Source organism: Polypterus senegalus, chromosome 8, assembly GCF_016835505.1.
Source record: "Polypterus senegalus isolate Bchr_013 chromosome 8, ASM1683550v1, whole genome shotgun sequence".
Taxonomy (NCBI): domain Eukaryota; kingdom Metazoa; phylum Chordata; class Cladistia; order Polypteriformes; family Polypteridae; genus Polypterus; species Polypterus senegalus.
The window spans coordinates 118077489-118099031 of record NC_053161.1 but is presented as its reverse complement, the minus strand read 5'-3'; the positions used below and the strand labels follow the sequence as shown (position 1 = coordinate 118099031).

General features: G+C 36.9%; 1 protein-coding gene across 12 annotated transcripts in view; it reads right to left on the bottom strand.

Annotated features, from left to right (window-relative positions):
* The window catches only part of mybpc1 (myosin binding protein C1), a 137208-nt gene extending 132221 nt beyond the window's left edge, over positions 1–4987 (bottom strand). For 7 of the 12 annotated variants that reach the window (XM_039761698.1, XM_039761699.1, XM_039761701.1 and 4 more), the window contains exon 1: positions 4852–4986. In XM_039761698.1, coding sequence (XP_039617632.1) covers positions 4852–4876 — 25 coding nt within the window. In that variant the 5' untranslated portion in view covers positions 4877–4986. Of the gene's footprint in view, positions 1–4851 lie in introns of all 12 variants that reach the window. The other 5 variants (XM_039761691.1, XM_039761693.1, XM_039761692.1 and 2 more) reach the window with 1 other exon arrangement.
* Between the last annotated feature and the right edge of the window lie 16556 nt (positions 4988–21543).

Here is a 21543-nt window from a genome sequence, read left to right as displayed (position 1 = left end):
CAATCAGTGATGTTAACATGATGGAAACAGGAAAATGTGTAAGCGTAAGGATCTGAGTGATTTTGACAAGGGATACTGTAAGTTGTGAAGGCTAGATAAATAGGTCAGAGAAACTTCCACCATGCCACTCAGATATTCAGTGGTGGAATGTGCTCCCAGCTACTTTATCCCTTTGCCCTTAAAAGAAGGGGAACAATGTACCAAATCAACCTGTGAGAGAATAGGCAGATGAGATGCTGCAAGGGGGAAGGTGGAGCCACGCACACTGAAGGAGCTTAAAAGGAGTGGCGTGGTAGGTCAGACCTGGTAAAAGAAAGAAGAATGTTGGCGTGGCTCAAAGGCTTGTGAGGGTAATGATAGTGATCCTCCTTGAAGAGGAGGAGCTGTGTCTCCTGAGGCCAACAAAAAATGGGTTACTTTAAGGACCATTAAACAGAAACTAGTGGCAGTCCTTTCTCTGCCGTACCTTGGTCTCATGTCAATGAGGGAAATCAAAGTCTGCTAGGAGACATTATCTTTTATATATGTTGTGTTGTTTACAGGGGCATTAGAATGAGACCTTGTCATGACAGAGAGAGAGAGAGAGAGAGAGATATGACCTGGGTGCAAGTAGGGAATAACCCTAAACCTCCCCCATCACTTAATTATAGTGAGAGTAACTGAGGAGAAACGTCAAGTTTTCAATACTTCGTGTCCACTAGAGGGTGCATGGAAAATAGAGGATTGTTCTGTCCCCCTAATAGCTGACAAGTAGAAACTACTTTGAAGACCTGTTCTTTTAAATCCAATGGGAAGCTGCAGGCAAACTAGGCACTACTAAAAGGATTCCTAGCCTGGTGTCTTTAAAACAAATAGTAGTAGAAGGCCACTTTGACCCAATGGCATGAGTTTTCTAGATGCTTCACAGGGGCTTGTTGAATTTAGAGTTGGGAGAAGAGTGAGCCAAATGCTCAATATATGGGGAGGAACGGTAGGATTAGAGAGAGAGAAGGAAGGAAGGAAGAAAGAAAGATGGGAATTCAACAGCTGTTTGGGAGACTCAGAAAGACCAAAGCATTGTTGTTTTACCCATATTCATTTGTACTTTGTATTTTCTTTGTGTTCATTCCTTACTATATTTATTTTAGTTACGAATGGACCATTTTAGTTTATTTGTGCCATGCTTGTGTGTTGTGTTTTTTTCTTTTTTGTATGGACAGGTCTGCCACGAGGTTCCCCTTGTATTAGCCCAACTATTGTTCATCTCATAATTATGGTGTCCCAGAAACCAGTTGCAGCAAGAGCAGGATAGGTAGTCTCACTCCTGTATGCTTCAGGGCACACAGTTTGCAGCAAATTAAATACAAACATTGGCCAAATAGTATACAAAACATGACAAAAATATACATTTCCATGAAGGAAATACAGTTGGGCAGAAGGAAGCTATGTAAACATTAAACAAATAAGAATGGTGACACAGTGGTAGCGCTGCTGCCTCGCAGTAAGGAGACCTGGGTTCGCTTCCCGGGTCCTCCCTGCGTGGAGTTTGCATGTTCTCGCCGTGTCTGCATGGGTTTCCTCCTACAGTCCAAAGACATGCAGGTTAGGTGCATTGGCGATCCTAAATTGTCCCCTGTGTGTTCTTGGTGTGTGTGTGGGTCCTGCGGTGAGCTGGTGCCCTGCCCGGGATTTGTTCCTGCCTTGCGCCCTGTGCTATCTGGGATTGACTCCAGCAGACCCCCGTGACCCTGTGTTAGGATATAGCGGGTTGGACAATGACTGACTGACTGACTGACAAGCAAGAAGGCAGGAATCAACCCTAAATGAGTGCCTGTATGCTAGGGATCCACTCAAACACATGGATGCTTTGAGAAAAAAGAGAAGGCTTAAACTCCACCAAAAAAGTGATGTAGCTCTACCTGGTGTTTGTATCATGGTGTCACCCCACACTTGGGCAACCTTTGACTGCCGACCCAGCTCTTGAGCTAACATTTCATGGCCTTCTAATGGCTAGACAACATCTTGAGCTAATCCATGTCTAATTAGTCATTTAGTCACTGCTTATTTTAGCCTGCTGTCTAGTGCTGTTTTGTGTGAATTCTAAGTTTCAGACTGTTTCATCTGCTTAAGATCTAAACACATCTAGTCTTCAGTATAGAGTGACATAGTTTTATTTCTGCTCCGGATACCACTGAATTTTCCTCAGTCTTGACATTTTGATTTATGTTTTGAATTTTTTTGCACGCTATGGGCTTTATTGTTTTACATCTAGTAATATTAGTCTCCTACTTGGATGTCCTTCGATCTTTTTGTCATTTCACCTTGGCCTTGGCACTCTCTGCTATAAATTTGTGCAGAGCTGCCAACACATTCTTCTAGGCCCTTCTACTTCTGTTTCTTTGTAACTGAAAGCCCAAGAGAGTTCCATAAATAAATAGTAAATCTATCCTTTTTATGACCTCATTTTTTTCTTTACAAGGTATTGGTGATCCCAGTTGCATGAAGCACGAGAGAAGGACTAACATTGAACAAGAAAGCAGTCCACTGGGGGGAAACTCGCACTCTGTCAAATCAGATATATTTACAGTTACCATTTTGATAAACACATGAATATTATAAGTTTGGGGGAAATCAGAGTTCCCAGGGGAATATCTGAAGAACATGCAAACTCAACAGAGACGACGGTGACCAGCCTAGGAATTAAAGCCTGCTGTATCGCTCAGAATTTCAGCTTTATCGCTGTATGCCTGTCCTAGCACAGTAATCTGTAAATGCAGGGAGGAACATGAAGAAGTATTGAGGAGATTAAGATAGCCTTACGTCTTCAACACAAGCAGTGAAGGTGAAATATATAATGACTTCATATAGAAGAGAAATAATGTGAAGAATTTATATTTGATAACTTTGAAATAAAAAAGCAACCTAAAAAAAACCTGATCTGATTTTTTTTTTTAATTCAAGCTCAATGGAAGTTGCCTTTTTAAAATATGATGTAGCTGTTTTAATTGCAACATTTGTTTGTCTTTTTAAAGTACATTATATCCATTTGTCCACTTATTTTCCTCTTGCAATTTTCACATACTGCCAGGGCAGTGGACCCTCATACAGAGACACATTTATATCAGGTTGTCAGCAAATCTGAGATATATACTGTGGAAAGAGAATGGAATCGTTGATGGCACTAACCCGTTAAGTTTGGAAGCAAACTTCAGGTAGAAAGTACTCCAAGGTCCAGGCTCTGGGTTCTATTAAATATGCTCAAAGTTTGAATGCTGCTTCACACTTTTAAGTGATGTACAAAATATAATGACTAGTAGCACTAGTGGGGCACTATGGATTTTAAAGGTATAATCTAAAATACTTTCACACCTTTACATTTTCAGATTAATGACTAGGGTTGCTGCATCATGACAAAAATCCATTTGCAGAATACATTTGTTCACTGGCAGTATATACAGTATCACAATACTGCAGAAAAAAAGAATACAAGGCCTGCTTTCATGAATATTGGCCACAGACCAGAGACTGGGCTCAGGGCCAGCTGTTGAATAAACTGTTTGTATTAATAAACACATATGTTGTGGCTATTTATGGTGCTATAGTTTAATCCAAGTCAGGCCACCATCATTCATTGGTCCCTGACAGCCACCAACAGCTAGGATGAGGGAGAGTAGAGATCAAGGGCTGTCAACACAAATTCCATAATGAGGTCTTGGATGACACTTGAAACCTTGCTGCTACATGGGTGAGACAAATAGTGCTGGAAAGCTGCATGATGTCTGCTTGTTAGCTGCCGTCAGATGAACCAAAGAATTTTGCCCTTTGAGACATTTTTCAGTGAATGAGCACCCACCAGCCTGCTTGCACCCTCTTCCTTATGTAGGTTTGATCATCACACGCATATAGCGGATATTTTTGCTTTTAAACAAGTACAGTTGCTGTCATGTCATCACCGTTTCTCAGATTGCATTCACCTGGACACTTTCTCTTTGTAGTTATGTAAACAGAAAGGATGCCCTTGTAGAAATAAAATTAAATAGCATCATGGGACTCTGGAATAGAAACCTATAAATAAGCCAGTGAATAAATAATGAAATAGGACCAAAAGATATTTCTGACAAATCAGTCTTTAAATATAGTGTCTTTCATTAGAATTTGAAAATACAGTTCTCTGCCTCTAAAGATAATAAGATTATGCAAAATAATTATAAAGAGACATGTGCTACAGCAAGACAATAGTGCCTTTAAATTCTTAAGTTTGTTCTTGTGAAGAAAGCTATGCTGCATTTATTACATGGTTTTGGTGTCAATACTTGTTCCATTCTTTTAGATGGTATAATTTACAAGTTCTTTAATTTTATTTTACCATTTATCACCACAATTCATTTTTTACACAAATCATTATGAAGCTAAGCTGGTTCAGCTGTATTTAAGAACCAGAAATTTGATCTTCAGGAAACTTATTTGTAACAGTAACTGGGAATTATGCTAAGTGACAATCTTATAGTTTCTTGATTTTATATTATGAGATTATTCATGTTTCCTTTGTAAATGTCTTGTTACCCTGCTTACTATGAAATGCAGTATAAAAATGAATCTTAATTCATTAAATCCTAGTACACCTAATTGCACAATTGTATTGAATTACATACAAGTAAAATGCATTGGATCCACTTACTTTTCAATTTCTTGTGGCTAAGCAGAAATAATAATGACATGCAAGTTGGCTTAATTTAGTTTAGTGTCTGACATCTTTGAACCTCTATTTCCATTATGCAACTGGCATATTTTTTTATAATACAGATCTGCATAAGCACTACTTAAAAGGTATTTTTTCTGTTTAATCTTTAGAATTCTTTTATTAAAACCTACCTGATTTCTTAGTGGGTTCTGGCATTGTTCAATGTACCCCTCCCAAAGAGGAAGAGCTCTCAGATGCACCGTATTAAAGAAAAACCCTCAGTCCAGCAGGTTCGAAGAAGTTCGATATCAGATCAGAGCAGAAGAATTCCAGCCCTTTATATATGGCACACAGATGGCACCTCCTTCGTCTTGGTTATATCTAGATCAGATAGACATCCCTCTCCTGCCCAGCATCCCTGTTGGGTTTTCCAGGGAATCTTTTTTTGGTCTTGCTGCTATTGTTCATGCAGAAGGGAATTTAAAGCTGGGCAACACAAAGCTGTTACATGCTGAGTTCCTGTTTCTAACTGAATGGTGAAACTCAAACCTAAGTTAAGAGAGCATAATTAAATAAGATCCTATTTTATTAGAATAAATATATAACACTTATTGAAGTTTTTGTTTAAATAGAACAATTTTATTTTGTCTGCATAAATAGAACAGATTTAATTAAGGCACCTACCAATCATAAGTTTAATTTATAATACTGTGCCAAGTTTATATTACTGTATAAAGTTATGTTTACTATGAATAAAATAGAGATCTTTCAACCTCCAACAAATATTTATTTCTGCGGGTTGTATTTTATAAATTAAAAATAAATACACATTAAAATTCACTGTAGTGGGTTAATTTATGTAGTCATTTATTTAAATCTGCATAGCTAAAGGAATGTAGAGCTCTGTATTTACATGTGAAATTATTTGTTTAATTGCACAGTTTAGGTAATATCCTTAATCAATTTGCTGTGAAATAATAGTGTATTCTTAGACATATATATCTTATACATATATCCAATAATCCGTCAATTTTTATTTGTCTGTTTAGTTCATTACAAATTTGTGAAAGCGGGGCAAAATCAGGCCTGGATGCAAGGCTGACACAATGTACAGTAGGTTGCCTTTATGCATGCAAAGACACGTATTCATTCCACTTCAGTTTAGAAACACCCAGACAATTTTTGTATTGTGTATTCTGTTAGAGTTACAGTTACATTTTTGGGAGGCTCCCTGACCAGTGCTTATCTCCTCCAAATACTTACCTGTAAAGAACATTGTTTTCAGAGATTAAAGTCCTTGTCATGTGTTTATAATTCATTATAATAGTGTTCACTATTGTTTGAAGAATTTATTGCATTCCTTCTGGATTTTTCTTTCACCTGTTTCATGGTTTTTAGCAGAGTTGTGCTAGGTTTGTTTTGAATGTTCCTCTTTCTTTGTATAGTGCCTTCCCAAACCAAAGTTATAGAAAACACATTAAACTCCGTAGCATCAGATCTGAGCATCACTCTGGCTATAAAAACAGTGCTGAAAGTGTTAGTCCTGAGTATCACTTGAGCCACTGCATAGACACGTCGTGTAAGCTTTCAACCCGAGGATTACTCGGGCTATAAAAGTGGCAGCAGTGTTAGTTCCAAGTGTTGCTTGGGAAATAATATAGCCATGTCTTGCGTAAGCAACTGGCCTGAGAGTTACCTTGGCAACAGTGCAGACATGTCATCTCGCAGCCTCATAATGGTGTCTCATAAGAAACATTTTTCAGCAGGCAAGGTGTTGTACTAATTTGACAATGATACGAACAGTGATGACAAAGTGAGTCTGTCTTGAGGCAATGAAATTGAAACGGACAGCGACATCAAAAGTGATTCTGATGAATCCGAAAGTGACGCTTGTGTCAATCTCACATGTGCAGTGTGCTGTTCAGGAGCTGATCACTCCAGAAAAAAATCTGCAAGGAATCAGGCTACTATTGTCCCAGCTGTATTGTTGGATTGTGTATCTCACTGAGCTTCAAGATATACCACACAAACAACACATTTTGACAGGATACGCAGTATTAGCATTATTTTTATTATTATTCCCTTTTATTTGTAGTACTGTATATAGTATTTTGCATGTTTTACAGTGGAAAAGTGAGATTTAATAAATGTCATTTTTCAAGCCAAAAAAATGCAACTTTTTACATGTTTTTTTTGACAATAGAAATGTAACGCTAAGGAGGTTAAAAGCACACAAATAGACTCTTCTCAACTAATTTTTTAAGTTTTAAAGGTAACTGGCACAACCACACCCTAGTTTGCTCTGAATGACAACGACCACACATTTTTTCTTTCATCTAAACTAGTTACAGAAGGATTGAAAATTGTACATTGTTTGAATTTTAAATTTCCCCTTGGGATTAATAAAGTATCTATCTATCTATCTATCTATCTATCTATCTATCTATCTATCTATCTATCTATCTATCTATCTATCTATCTAGTTCTAGTTAAAGTTCTTAAAACAATGAACCGTTGAAAGAATGATAATGCAGTGCATCATTGCCAGAACAGATTTTCAGATTCACTTTAGTGAACATTGCAAAATGTGCTTGTCCTCTCAGGAACACTCTGAAATCTATTGGCTGTTTTAGCTGACTCCAGGCGGCATGTTTCTGTGAATGTTGAAATGACTGGCTGACAGGATAGCGTAGATGGCATGACTTAAGCAGCACGCAGCAAGTACTGAACCAGTGTGTGGTACATTTTATTGACTTTCCCACCTATTGTCTTAATATCATTTTTGTACATAAAACATTCCTGTAGGAATTAAGATTTTTGTTTTTGACCATTGTCTATTGTGCTTCTTATAATTATTTTCTATATTTTATATAGAGTCCAAGTAAAATGTTTACCTGTAAAATACAAGCTTATTTTTCAGGTGTATATTAAGAAAATTATCTGTTAAAAGTCCTCAAAAATACAGCATTTATGCCTATAAAAATATTTGATTTTAAGCTAGAAATCAAGTTTAATCAATAGGTCAGAAACAAGGTTCAGAAAACAGAATGTTCCACAAGGACTGAGGTCATCATCAGTATATTTGCCATGTTTCCTTTTCCAATTTCTATATTTCAACTTTTTTTTTATATAGTTAGCAAACTTGAGAAACTTTCAGGTCATACCAACAGAAGTAGAGCAAATACCAAGAAGGCAGCAAAGACATTCACAAAGACATAGACAATCTGTAATAATAGGCAAATCCTGGAAAATGTAGATGTGTGCATACAGTATGTGAACTACATGTAGGCAAAGGGAATGTTAATTATAAACCCCAAATAGAATATACTGACCTACAGAAAGCATTGTATAGTAAAAATATTATGGCGTATATTGATATAACATTCTCTTCACCATTTAAAATGCAAATTTAAATATCTAAATATATTCTGATTTTTTTAAAATAAATTAATAGGAGTCAAAATTGTATAATACAGTAGTATTGCACTACCACTATAATCCATTAGCTTAAAGTGCTACAGTTAGAGAACTGTGCCCAGTTCTTGCCACCATGCCACAAAAACACACACTGATTCTTGAAACCGTGCAAGAATAGTGCGATATTTAGCATCTCTGGAGTAATGTCCTACTCTGATAGAATTAAGGTATTTAGTTTGGATTGGATCAACTGATAGAGCTGATCTAATCAAATTCTTTCATTAAAAAAGTTAGACATAATTATGGACAGTAATCAAAATTAAGAAGTGCATTCAAAACAGAATCTAGAAAGGACATCTTTAAATAAAGTGTTGTGGAAATGCACAACAAGCTACACAGTGACCTACTTGAATTGGAAACCCTGACAACTTAACTTATCAAGGTGATACATGAATTGCTCCTTTTCTGTTTCTTGCTTCTTTATCAGACCACAAGACAGAAAATAGCACAATGGAAGTAGGAACGGGAAGGGGATTTTCATGTGTTACATGAATGAGTTAATCATCTTGATATTAATAAACTGGTTATACTCGATTAGATTAATCAGTCATTGTTTTGACATTAAGAATTCTTGTTTACTACTAAAGGGACATTTGTCATCTATGAAACAAAGCACAGATGCAGGATGTCAATTTGACAGACAAACACTACCCAGTGTCAGAGTGTGTGTGTCTGTTTATTCTTATTTCTAGATTCTGATCTCTTGTAAATATTTGCCTTGTGCTGATGAGCAGCAGAGAAGGCTCTGCCACTAGATTTGACTCCCTGCCTCCTTGTAATGAAATAAGTCAATAATGAAAATGATTTGATGGATATAGGTGTGATTATTAATTGTTGACTGGATGTTCAAAATAAAACTAACGTATGCATGTGTTGCTAAAAAGCCAATGATCTTGGAAGATAAGAAAAAAATTACACTATGGTACTAAACACTGAAGATGTACTACTTAGAACAGTAATATCTATGAATAGATTTAATGGATTTGGGATGTTTGTACTACAGAACAGTAACACACACACAGAATACATGTTGATGTACAACTTGTGTATGCACATGAATTTGGTTTGCATCATCATGCAAAAGTCATACAAGATTTACATTGCACAGCTGAGTTGGTGATTTACACGCAAAAGGTTTGGAATGAATACTTAATGATAGCTGAGACACTGAGCTGACTCCATACCACTGGGTGACATTCAGGGTGGAGTAAAGGAGTGGCACATAATAATATTGGATCTTGGTCATCTGGCAACATCATGGGGATTGAAGTCCCTCAGATTCTTTTAAAGTCTCTGGAGATGAGAAGAGGCTCTAATATTGGAGATTTTCCCAGGAGAAGATGAAAATGTGATAGATTTTACAGCATACTGTTACATAGTTTTAACCTGTTCATTTAAAAGGGATATTCTAGCAGATTTAAAGGTAATACTAGAAACAAGAATATTTAATACCATGTCTAGAGTAATACTTAGTGTGGTAAAATAGTGTAATGCAAATTAATTAAAATGAACAGACTGTTTAAAAAAAAAAGACCTGGTTTGGACTGGGAAACAAATTCCTGTGTAACAGTTGACATAAATCCACTTCCATCTATGTCCTCTCACCAAATGCCAAGACAAAGAAGCTGCAGCTGGTTTGTACCATGTAATGCAGCTGGAAAAAATGAGGTACACACTACTGTATAGCTTTGCTTGCTGCCACAAATTCAGAGAGGTCTTCCTGAGAACAGATTTAGTAGGGCAGTAAAACTCAAATTACATCAGTAGCTGCATGTAATGAGGTTGTTGAGCACCTGTCACTAGCTATAAGATAAACAATGACAGTAAAGAGATGTAATGCAAGACACCATATACATACCGATTGAGTGCCAGCTTTGATATGTGGCATCCACAGTGAGTATACATTGAAAGGCACATACAAAACAAAACGAATGAAAGAAAACCCTGTTTAGTAGATACTCTATATTATGTACTGCCCTAAAGAAAATAAGCTTAGTGTCTAATATAAATGGATTTTAAATGCATTACACATGTTAAAATTTACTTCCAAGAAATAAAACAATAAATAAAGGCAAAAACAAGAATTGAAATATAGAAAAGAAAGGTTTCATCTTTGAAAGTGTTCACTGCCTTCATGGTATTCATGGCATTAACAACTTTTCTTTCATCTATTTAAAGATTTCAATCATGTGCAACATGTGATTTTGCTTTATAGATGCCTGAGGCTCTTTGACTGCAAGTGTTTTAAATACTCAAAGCTTAGTCTGGATCTGCTGGCTGGTTAATGACATGTCTGCTCTGGATTAGCCTTCCTGAGACTGCTTAGGCACATTGTGTCATATATTGAACTACCTCCTTTTGAATATGAAATCGTAATTTTCATTTTGGATTATCCTTTTCTCCCTGATTGGACACATGTAGGATCTTTGTCTTTTTGGCAGCAACTAATGGCTGTTATTACCAATAGCAGAGTGTTTCAGTTTTTTTCTGGAGGGAGGTCATACCCTTAATCTATATGAACTTTATTACAGTTCCAGCTGGTGGCACATTTTCTCTTTTTGTCTTTCCATCCTTTTCTTGAACATTTTGTTTCCAATATACTTGTGTCAAGCCCTGATTGTTGAGCGACTTTGATCATTTCCTTTCTCCAGGACATGAACTTAGACCTAGTATCAGTTTCACCTTTCCCTCAGAGTGGTGAAAATCACGTTTCTTAGTAACTTGAGCTACATAATCTCAACTAGACAGAAATGCTGATGACTGTTCATTCACTCAGTCCCTCGTACAATTTTTAACATATTCAGAGTGTGAATCCTTATAGTCTTGGGATGAATCGATTACTTAAGACCAATATTTCAAAGTGAGTCACTGTCCATTTGCTTTTTTTGCTTTAATACACTTCCAGTCTACTTTTGGATTCACTGATAATAGTCCTGAAAAAATCTTTACATTTTTATCATGCCAACATTTTTATCTAAATATTCTTTTCATAAACACATGAGATGTAATTGTAGGAAAACTTGTGTGCCACAGTGATCCTAGGATCTGTTATCTTTATATCAGACCTCCTGTTAAGGTTACCTGTGGCAGGTTCATCTGAAGGAAATGACCAAATTAGGGATGCCAGGACTCTCACTGATTAGAGCCCTGATATCACCCAGGAGCCTGAAAGTGCTTGTTGTATGACATCCGGATGTAGTTTGGACCCAACATAAAATGCTTCCCTTTACTTGGTTCAGAGAGCTTGGAGTTGAGAGGCAGCAGTTGGACAAGGGCTCAGCTAATGGAAGGAGGCTCCAAAGTGAAAAGGAAAGGTTATAGTGATGTATGAAAAGATCAGCCTCCTTGTGTGGCAGTTGGGAATCTTCTTTGTTCTGTTAGGCCCTGATTGTTTAATCTTTCCATTGTTTTTACCTTCAATGTTAAGCAGCATCTGGCCTGCCTGTAGATGTTTCTTTGTTTCCTTAATAAAGTTCCCTACTTTTTAGTTGTTACTTTTAGGTTTTCTGGTTATTATTTGGGACTGGGTTTGGCTCTTAAGTGTCCTTCCAAAAGTCCAGAGTTCCTATTCAGAGTGAGAGGGGCTACAGCCATTTACAGCTGGTACTCTACCATGGAAGAAGAAAAGAAAAGCCTCACTTCAAAACTTGACTATGTGCCTGCTTAATATTATCTTTCACTGAAGGACACACAAAATTATTTGTCTTTTTTCAGTTATTTAGGCCTAGTTATATTCAGAACTAGTCGTCCTCCATGGCTCCACCCGCGTAGTAGTGAAACAGGACAGACTTTAAAAATAAATAAACAAACAGGTATCGCTAGCTAAGTGGAGGCAAGGTCTGCTCCATAACGTGGCCAGAAGTAGAACGATTTGAACGGAGGCTGGCATGTGAGTGAGGATGGCCCCTCCTGGCTCACCACTCCTGACATCACACTTCACCCTCCTCTCGACCCATAGTCTCTGTCTCGAATTAGCGAGAATAAATCGCTCCTGCAAGCTAATTACAATAAACAGCTCAATGAGAGAAGTCGGAAAATCAACTGGAATGTTCAAGCAAATTATAGAAAAAATCCCGATCTAAATCTGTTAAGTAGCTCTATCGTGAAATGTGGACAGATGTACAGACAGACGTTGGATTTTATATATAGAGAGATTGATCCACAAGTGAATTGCTGTTTATCAATTTTCATTGTTAATAATGGTGTTTTTTCGATGCAAGCGAACTACAATAAATAGTGCAATGAGAGAAATCGCAAAATCAACCGGCATGTTCAAGCAAATTATAGAAAAAAACCAATCTAAATCTGTTAAGTACTTCTATCATGAAAAGCGGAGAGATGTACAGACAGACAGACAGACGTTGGATTTATATATAGAGAGACTGATCCACAAGTGAATTGCTGTCTATCAATTTTCATTGTCAATAATGGTGTTTGGCGATGAATTTCCCAAGTGAATCCACATCCCTGGCCTGGATCCAACACTACCGTGGAGGAAGATGAACTTGGCAAACTGAGGCAGACAGCTTGTCTGTTTTTTAAAAGTGGTTTGCTTTTTGCATGTTTCCTTCTTAAAGCATCTTGTTTTACAGTATGCATGAAATTTCAGGATGCAGATCAATACTCTTTAACGTTTTCAACTTGAAAAATAGATGTATTCAGTAATGTTTTGGGATTTTCATCACATTGGTTCCTCAGTATACATATACTCAAAGAGCTGACTACTTATTTTTTAAATTTATAGAAAGTGCTTCATTTTAGAATGCTATTTCATGTGACACACTAATATATACCATGATTATGAAGAAATAACTTCAACTTGAAAAATACCAATCTTATTCTTTAAGGTTATAATGGACAGAAGGGATAAACTCTAGCAATGTAAATTTACTAATGTACATTTTTAAGCAAATAAAAGAAAAAAACTGGGCTCAATACTGAATGTTGAATATCTTTTTAAATTATTTTTTCACTATTTGATTTCAGCCATTGCATAAAGCCCAAAGTGCATCAATTTCTATATTGATTTTCAATGCTTTTCAACAAAATTTAATGATAAAACTTCAACTTGATGAAATACCCTTTCTTTTTTGAAGTCTGTTTTCTCAAAGACTCTCTATTTATAAAACTGGACTGAAAATAGATAAATGGGTCAATGAATGAATAAATAAATCAAACCAATAATAAAATATCTATCTTGTACTATATGATAAAGCGCTAACATCTGTTCTTCTGTTCCCGTAGAGCAATCTGATTGGTTATTTTGGCTTTGGGAGCACAATCAGAAGTGTGAGTGTGAGACAAGAACTATGAGGAGGAGTAAATGTGTAAAAGGCATGCTGAGAGTTGACATCAAACAGGACAAGTATAAAAGTGGACAGGAGGTGATCAGGGTGCCTTGAAATGACAGACAAATGTGGATATAGAGGAAAGGTGCTGAAGGTACACATAGAGCAAATGATAGCTACTGTATTTTTAAATTTATTCTGTTACCTGTCTTTGACAGGTTATGTGGCTACTTATATAGGCGTCTGGCAACAAATATAATTTTAAATGCATGGAATTACACAGGTCTTGATCAATATGATTTTGATCTTCAATAAGGTACCTTAGTGTAGAACAGATTAGGCTTTTTTCAAACATCATCACACTATTACACTATGTGGTTTAGAAAATGTATGAACTTACAGTGAAGTCAAAATATGTCTCTTCAAAATATCAATGTAGTGGAGCATAGTTAGCTTGTTGGGGTTGCTTGTCTGTTCCTCGGATGGCAAAGTGTAGATATCATATTTGTAAATAGCACTTCTTTGCATCTATTTCAGTTTATCCCTGTATGAGCCCTCTTTGTTCCCCCTTCCTTTGTGGCGTTTTTCGCAGTATGCCACAACTACCAGTGCTCCTTGTTGTTGACAAACCAGTACAATCTAACAATGTTGTTCAAACCCTGCAATGATGTGCTTATTCCCTATAGAACAGAAGGCACTGTTTGAAAGCATCTGCAATAATCAGAGCATACATACAATAGAAACAGTGTTCTATTTGGTTTTTGGAGCACCAAATGTGGATTTTTTTTTTTCTATTTTTGGCCAAATATTTCTGAAAACAATTTGGTGAATCTCTAATGGCCACTCATTCAGGTGTTGAGCTGGCAGGGTCAGTCCTGCACTATATTCTCCATGTAACTTCCTTCTATGTATTTCTGAGTATGCATACACTAATGAAGAGTGCATTTCCTCATTGTCTTTTATTTTGGTGTTCAAGGATGAAAATGATTGTTTATCTATGGTAGCAGTCACAGTTTTCACAACTTTAAATATATGCAAAAGCTTAATAAGAGATTCTTAACTAAATTTTAGCTGTCCTGTTCACTGCATTGTAAATATACAACAGGGCCTATATGTGTTGATGGATGAGCATATTTGTCACAAGACAACATTGGTGGTGTTGTGGCTAATGCTGTTGCCTCACTACTACACTAAGACAGTTTTAATTTGAGAAATGTTGCTTTAATTTTTAAAGGGGCAGAAAAATAGATCCAGCTAATTATAGGCTAGTAAAAGCATACTGGGAGAAGTAATAGTGAGACGGATCAGGATTGTATTAGACTGATATCTAATGGACAACAACATTCTTGAAGATAACCAACATGGTTTTAGGAAAGGTCACTGCTGTCACACAAACCTGATTGATTTCTTAGAGAAGGTAATGGATACTGTGGATAAAGAAAAAAAGGATTCAATATCATTTACTTGGATTTTCAGAAGACCTTTAACATGGTGCAGCTTTTTGAGAATTGGCTAAAAACCTTGGGTGATGTAATAAGATGACTCTAACTGTCTTAAGTGCAGAAAGCTATAAGTGATTGTTACAGCCTTGGGCTGTTCAGCGGTCTGTTACACTGATCTCCAAGGGTCAGTTTTATGTCTCTACTGTTCTCCTATTTATAAATATGATTGAATAAAGGATTTTGCATCCTAGATAGTAAAATCTGCTTATGGCACAAAACATGCTGGAGATGCATCCAGTTAAGAAGCAGCTGCTTCTATTTAGAGACATGTGACATGTGCTTGAGATGACACCGGGCAGATGGAAGTTTACAGCCAGTTAAGCACAGGGTAATGCCTACTGAATTCAATTCAAAGGAATGTTGTAATAAAAAGCGAAGCAACTTTCAGCAAGATGACATGAGGAAGAAAGGCGGTGTCAGGAGTGTGGACAAGAGTCTGATATTCGGAGAGTAAGCTTCAAATATAGGACAAGTAAATTTAGTCCTCTTTTTCATGCCTTTGTGATGTGTCTGAATTACCTTTTTAATAAAATCTGGACACTCAAATATTGAAAAGCTGCCACTAGAAATAACAAAAGCTGTTTTTCATTTGTGATTGAATTTCATATGGTAATTGTTCATTGTGCAACTAGATTCTCCTTTAGAGGCAATTCTACCATGGATAAAATGTCAGATCTAAAATTGTATCTCACCTTGTCATTCTTATCACTCAGCAGACTATCTGGCATCCACCTGGCACAATGACTTCATAGATGTACTGTGTGTCTTGTGCATAAATAACTGTCATGTTGTTTTATAATGAAATCTATTTTTAATCATATATTTTTTAATTAACTGGTGACAATATGTTGGTGTCTACCCATGTCCCTATGGGTTTCCTTGAGGAAGTCCTGTCTCCTCCTGATAATTGATTGGTGATTCTAAAATGGCAGGGTGTGTGACTCAGTGTGTGCCCATATTTGCATGGTCCTTTCATTGTGTCTGTCATTTCTAAATTTGTATTTGGCAAAAATAAATAAATAACCAAACATTTGCTAACTTTGTTACTGGCAATTACAGCTTCCAAAACACTCCCTGAAAAAAGGTAAAAACTCACAGTAAAAAAGAAAATTTATTTGAACACATCAAATCCATCCATTATCCAACCCGCTACAGTATATCCTAACTACAGGGTCACGGGGGTCTGCTGGAGCCAATGAATACATCAAAGGTTTTTAAAATTGTTGGAAAAAAACAAAATCAAACTAAACTGTAAGTTGCTTTTGTAAGTGAATTGACATAACAAATTAAAGATTTGGTGTGCCTCCACTGCAAAACTCCATGTAATAACAAAGAAAACAATAATTGTAAAATATTCAAAAGTAGGAAAGATGGAAAGTCAGGTCTATAGACAATGCTCATTAAGCATAGGAGCTCTGTCTTTGTCAGACACAGGTTCTTTAATGAATGCCAGGGTTTGTATTTCCTTAAGTGATGATGGTGGCAGATAAGGCAGGACTTCCAGGTTCACAAAGGAAATTAAATCAGACATCTTCAGCTGACTCGTCTTTCAATAATAACTAACTGCTCAGCCGCAGCATTATATGTAACCACAGATCTGGGCCAGCAGTTTTAATTTAGACTAACTTATGGTTAAGCTTTATTGTGGTTAATATGTAGTATAAACAAGCAGTGATTTCACTTCCAGCAAGAGGCTCTTGTTGCTGGATCCTTCTGTCTTCTTCAGATCTATAGACAAAAATGAGAAGGGGTTAGCAAATATGTCACCTCTCGGATTGGACTACCCATGGCAGCTTCAGAGGAACCCTGAAAGTACCCTCTAAGCTCACTGTCTGACACGCTACAAAAGAGGTGTTACTATAGTTCAGTTTTCACTTGTACTATTCTTTGTAGTTTATATTGTGACTGTATTTTACCTGTAAAGCTTAAATTGTTTTGCTTTCATTTAAATTTGTCAGTTTACTTTCGAGACCTCCTGGTTTCTGTATGTTCTGTGGTTTTTGTTTCTTTTGGCTGTCTTTAATTTTGCCATGCTGATGTGTTTGAGTATATGGTATTATAAAGAAAGCTTGTTTTTCCTTGTGATTGTACTCCCGCATATGAGATGTAAAGATGTAAACCAAATGCCTTGCCTAGTGTAAACCCAAAAGTCAGTCCTATATTTCATCTAACTCAAAATGAGAAGCCAGAAATCGTAGTACGTTTGTAGCACAAAAATCTTTTGCCAGACCCCATAGAGGTCACTTTGCTCTGAATTCGGCAAAATCACAACTATGTTTGGGAACTTCACCAAACTTTGCAAAATGTATTGAAGTCAATGGGGAAGGAGGAGCTGAACTAGTTTTAAATGATTATATTGGTGTTATGGTCTTAAATGTCCCTGAGGGCTAGAGAAGCACCTGATAACTATGCTGGACTGAATGTTGTGCCCAAAAATGTAGCAGTGCTAGCCACTGTACCTCCGTGTGTAAAACAACAAAAGGCAGAGACGGAACAAATACCACAAACAAAATACAACAAATAGCTACAAACTAGCGATAGGTAAATAAAATATAGATCATTACGCTTGCAGGGCTCCAACCTTGGACCACACATAAGCCGTGCCATGAAGCAGCAGCGAGGAACCATCTTTTTACATTGTTTCAACTCACGGCTCCATCTGGAGCTGAAATATCATTTTTAGGTTCCTATCTATCTGTGCAGCTGCTTCATAATTTACTTTTTGATCAAGAAGAAAGAAACACCTTGTAAAAAGTAATATATATTTTGTTGTTATTTTACAGGCTTTCCTTGTTTTTGATAAAGGGAGGTTTCCATTTAAGCTTGTTTTGAGATTGTAGCTGGGCGCATAACTAATTATGCATGCATTATTAGGTAATATTAAGATTATAACTTCGGAAGTGCAACTATATCCACCTCAATTATCAATACTACCCTATTATCAGGAAATGAAAAACAGAATCCATTTTCAACCTGAATGAGTTTTATCCAATACAGAGTTGAGTGGAGCCAAAACCTAACTGAGCAGCAACCAACTAGGGGGATGCCAGTTATAGTTATTCAGAAACTTAACCATCTTTCGCCTATACATGGCTAAAAAAGGTTGATTAGTTTACCCAGTTTGCCCTTTAAAGATGTTAAACTCAGACACTGTATTCAGATGTCTGTGTTGGATTGTTTCACAGACAATGAATTGCCTAGAGAAAAATGAATGTGGGACTGAAACTGGCAAGGCAAAAAAAAACAGACAGATAAGGAAGGAGAGAAAGTCATGTACTGGCTGCAATGACACATGCCATTACTAGAAAAGGAGCAAAGCTAGAGGACAGTCAGCTCTGAACTGAATGCTTAGTAGGCAGGGATGCTATTTATTGAGATGGGGTTTAATAAAACAAGGGATTTTGTAAGGATATTGTAACAATACTTGACTAATACAGTTCACCACATTGTCCCAGCTCAGTGATGGGTTTTCTGTTTTAAGGCAGAGTTACACCTACCATTAGGCCAACAAAGACTAAACAGCTGCTTTGACTAAATTCTGAAAACTTTGCCAACTTTGTTGAGCTGAAAATCTGTGACTATATCAGCTTGTCAACAGCATTCATTAAAGCAATTAAAGTTAATTATGAAACTATAAATAGATTAAATAAGTGGGGAATCACTATCACTTTATGCCTTTACATTTTATTAATGATGTACTGTTACAATAAAACAGAATATTTACTTTTTAAGGCACTCATGCTATGTAATGGACTTGGTGAGGGAGCTTATAATTTCATTATAATTTATTACATTTTAAAGACTTTGGAACTGCTAATTAAAAAGAAATATGTTGAATTGCAGAGGTATATTATAGCATTGAAATATACTTCAGGATAATGTATCATAGGCACCCAAAGGACAATCACTAAGATATGGGTTTTTTTGGCCTTTTTGGTACTTGCATTATGCCACAGAAAACGTTCTGTCTTATCAGAGATGTGAACTCGTCGGACAAAAGATACCTCAAACTTATATCCTTTCATATTTGAAAGAAGTCCAGCAACTACTACCAACTATGAGCTCACAGAAACAACTGGAATCCAAGTACACCCTTCTACAGTCCAGAACGTACTTGTTTAAAGTGGTTTTCATGAAATTGTTGCTGCCAAAAATCCATTCCTCCAAATTGGAAACAGCACTAAGAGACTTGCATATGCACAAAAATACGGGGACTGGGGTGCTAGACAATAGTAGCAGGTGGGCTGAACTGATGACTATAAACTTGAAACTTTTTAGTAGAATTAGGGGGTTGTTTGCCCATATAAGAGCTGTGGATGACTACCTGAAAGAGTGTCTGCAGCCACCCATGAAGCTCAGAAAAGGTTTCTCTGATGGTTTGGGCTGCAGTTCTGTGAATGGTGTTGGTGATCTTTTCAGAATTAGTGGAATCCTAATTGCTAAGAAGTACAAGCAGATTCTCATCCATCATGCATTACCATCAGGGAGGTATCTGATCATTTGCAATTCCATTCTGTAACACGACAGTAATCCCAAATACATATTTAAGGCCAGAAACAAGGGCAAGAAGTTCTGCAGTAAATGTTGTTGTGGTCTACACGGATCACTGATATTAAAATAATCAAGCCAGTCTGGGATTACCTGGAGATGCAGAAGCAAGGAAAACAGCCAAAGTTAGCAGAAGTGCTGGGGAAAGTTGTCCAAAGTGCTTGGAACAACGTACTTGCTGATTTTCTTATGAAACTCTATGACAGGGCAACTAAGAAAATGGATGCAGCTTTAAAGACTAAGCATGATCACTCTTTTTTACTGTTTAATTATTTTTATGATACAATTTTTGACATGTAGCAGCTTATTTTTTGAAAGTATGTTAGTTTTACAGACTTTGCAGACTTTTGTTTATCATTTTAGCCTGCATGGCCATGACTACAGTTGTGTTTTTCAGGATAGTGCCCTGCTTTACCCATGTTTTTCTTGATTCATTTCTACATGTAAGCTGTTTTTTGGTGCCTGTGCTGTACATGAGCAAAAGGGGTGCTTGCCCATGTGATATTAGGACTTCACTTGAGCCTAATTTTATTTGTATTTTAGCATGTTTACTGCACTAATTGATCATTCTTTTGTTGGATCAGCTTTCTAGTATTCTCAGCCCTTTGTTGTGATTTATAAATGTTTTTTACACCAAGTTAGTTTTACTTTTTTTGATGAAATTTATTGTACTGCCTGTTGTGTTTAATGTTTTACCTTTATGTGGTTTGATAAAACAATAGAAGCAAATTTTTGTCTGCATGTTCTCATGTTGCAAGCCTGGAGAACCAAATAAAGGGGAAAGTTCAACAGTGTGAAGCCCTAGCAAGGGGAGATGATTCACATTGGCATGAGACAATTACATATTAAATAGTAAGGGAAATAAAAGAACTATTATTGACCTCATTGTAGACAAATCCTCAGCACAAGGCTTTTTTCCCCAGCAATCATCTACTGTTGTGTAACTTTCAATGAGTTTAATATTTATCTAACCACTAACAACCTAACATTTTACCCCTAATTTTGTCCTGAGGAACTATGTAGAAGGCCTTCTGAAGTACAAATTGAACAATTTTGCTTATTTTCCACCTGTTTACTGTTATCTTCTAATTTCTTCAGTGAACTGAATGAGTTTAGCGTGACAGAAGTGACGTGTCCTGAAACCTTAAATATTGCTATAATAGTTCCCCCAGTACGACTCCGCAAAGGGGAAAGAAGGGTGCAGAATGCTGCAGGAGGAAGTAAAACCCACTATGGAGGTAGAGAGGTCCTGCAGAGCCAACAGTATGAGGAAGCAAGAGGTCTGGATGAGGTGGAATCAGGTTGAGGGCTGGAAGCTGGAGCACAAACTCATGAAGTTCAGGATGTAGGAAGTGTTGTTTTGCTTAGTCCATCCAAGTTTTTTACATGGAGCAAAGTTCATTCTCCAGTTTGTCCACAATGCCCAGCCAGAAGAACTTTGGAGCACATCTTGAGTTGCTGCCCAAAGGCTCTAGGGCAATGCTGGTACTCTTGGCACTATAGCCAGGTGCTGGAACTCATTGCAGAAGCTATCGCCTTGGAAATTAAGAGTATACAATCAATATGTGTGACTCTGTAGAAATATATGTGCAATTTTATGAAGGCTGGAGAGCACCTGTAAGCAAGAATCAAGAGGTCAGAGGAAGTCCTGGCAGCTATTTAGGATTGGCGTCTCTCTTTGAATTTGCCGAAGGGGCTGACAGTCCTATGGGAGGACTAATTAGTGGAAGCCCAATAGAGAAAGATTGCCAAGTAAAAAGATCTTGTGCTGGACTGCCATAGACAAGGGTGAAAGGCAAGGTGTTTTCCCGTTGAGATTGACTACAGGGGCTTTGCTGGGCAGTCGTTCTATAAAAACTTCAGTGCATTTGCATTCACGGGAGAGAAACTTACTGTAAGGTCCACAGAGGCATTTCTATAAAGAAGCTACAAGCAGGAATTCCCATACTGTAATGCATGTAGAGATTGCTACAGTATGGACAGTTATTAGATTAATGCAGGTATAATCTCAGAATTAAATGAATTTTACAAAACAATGGGTTACTTAAGATGTCTAACAAGTTTTATG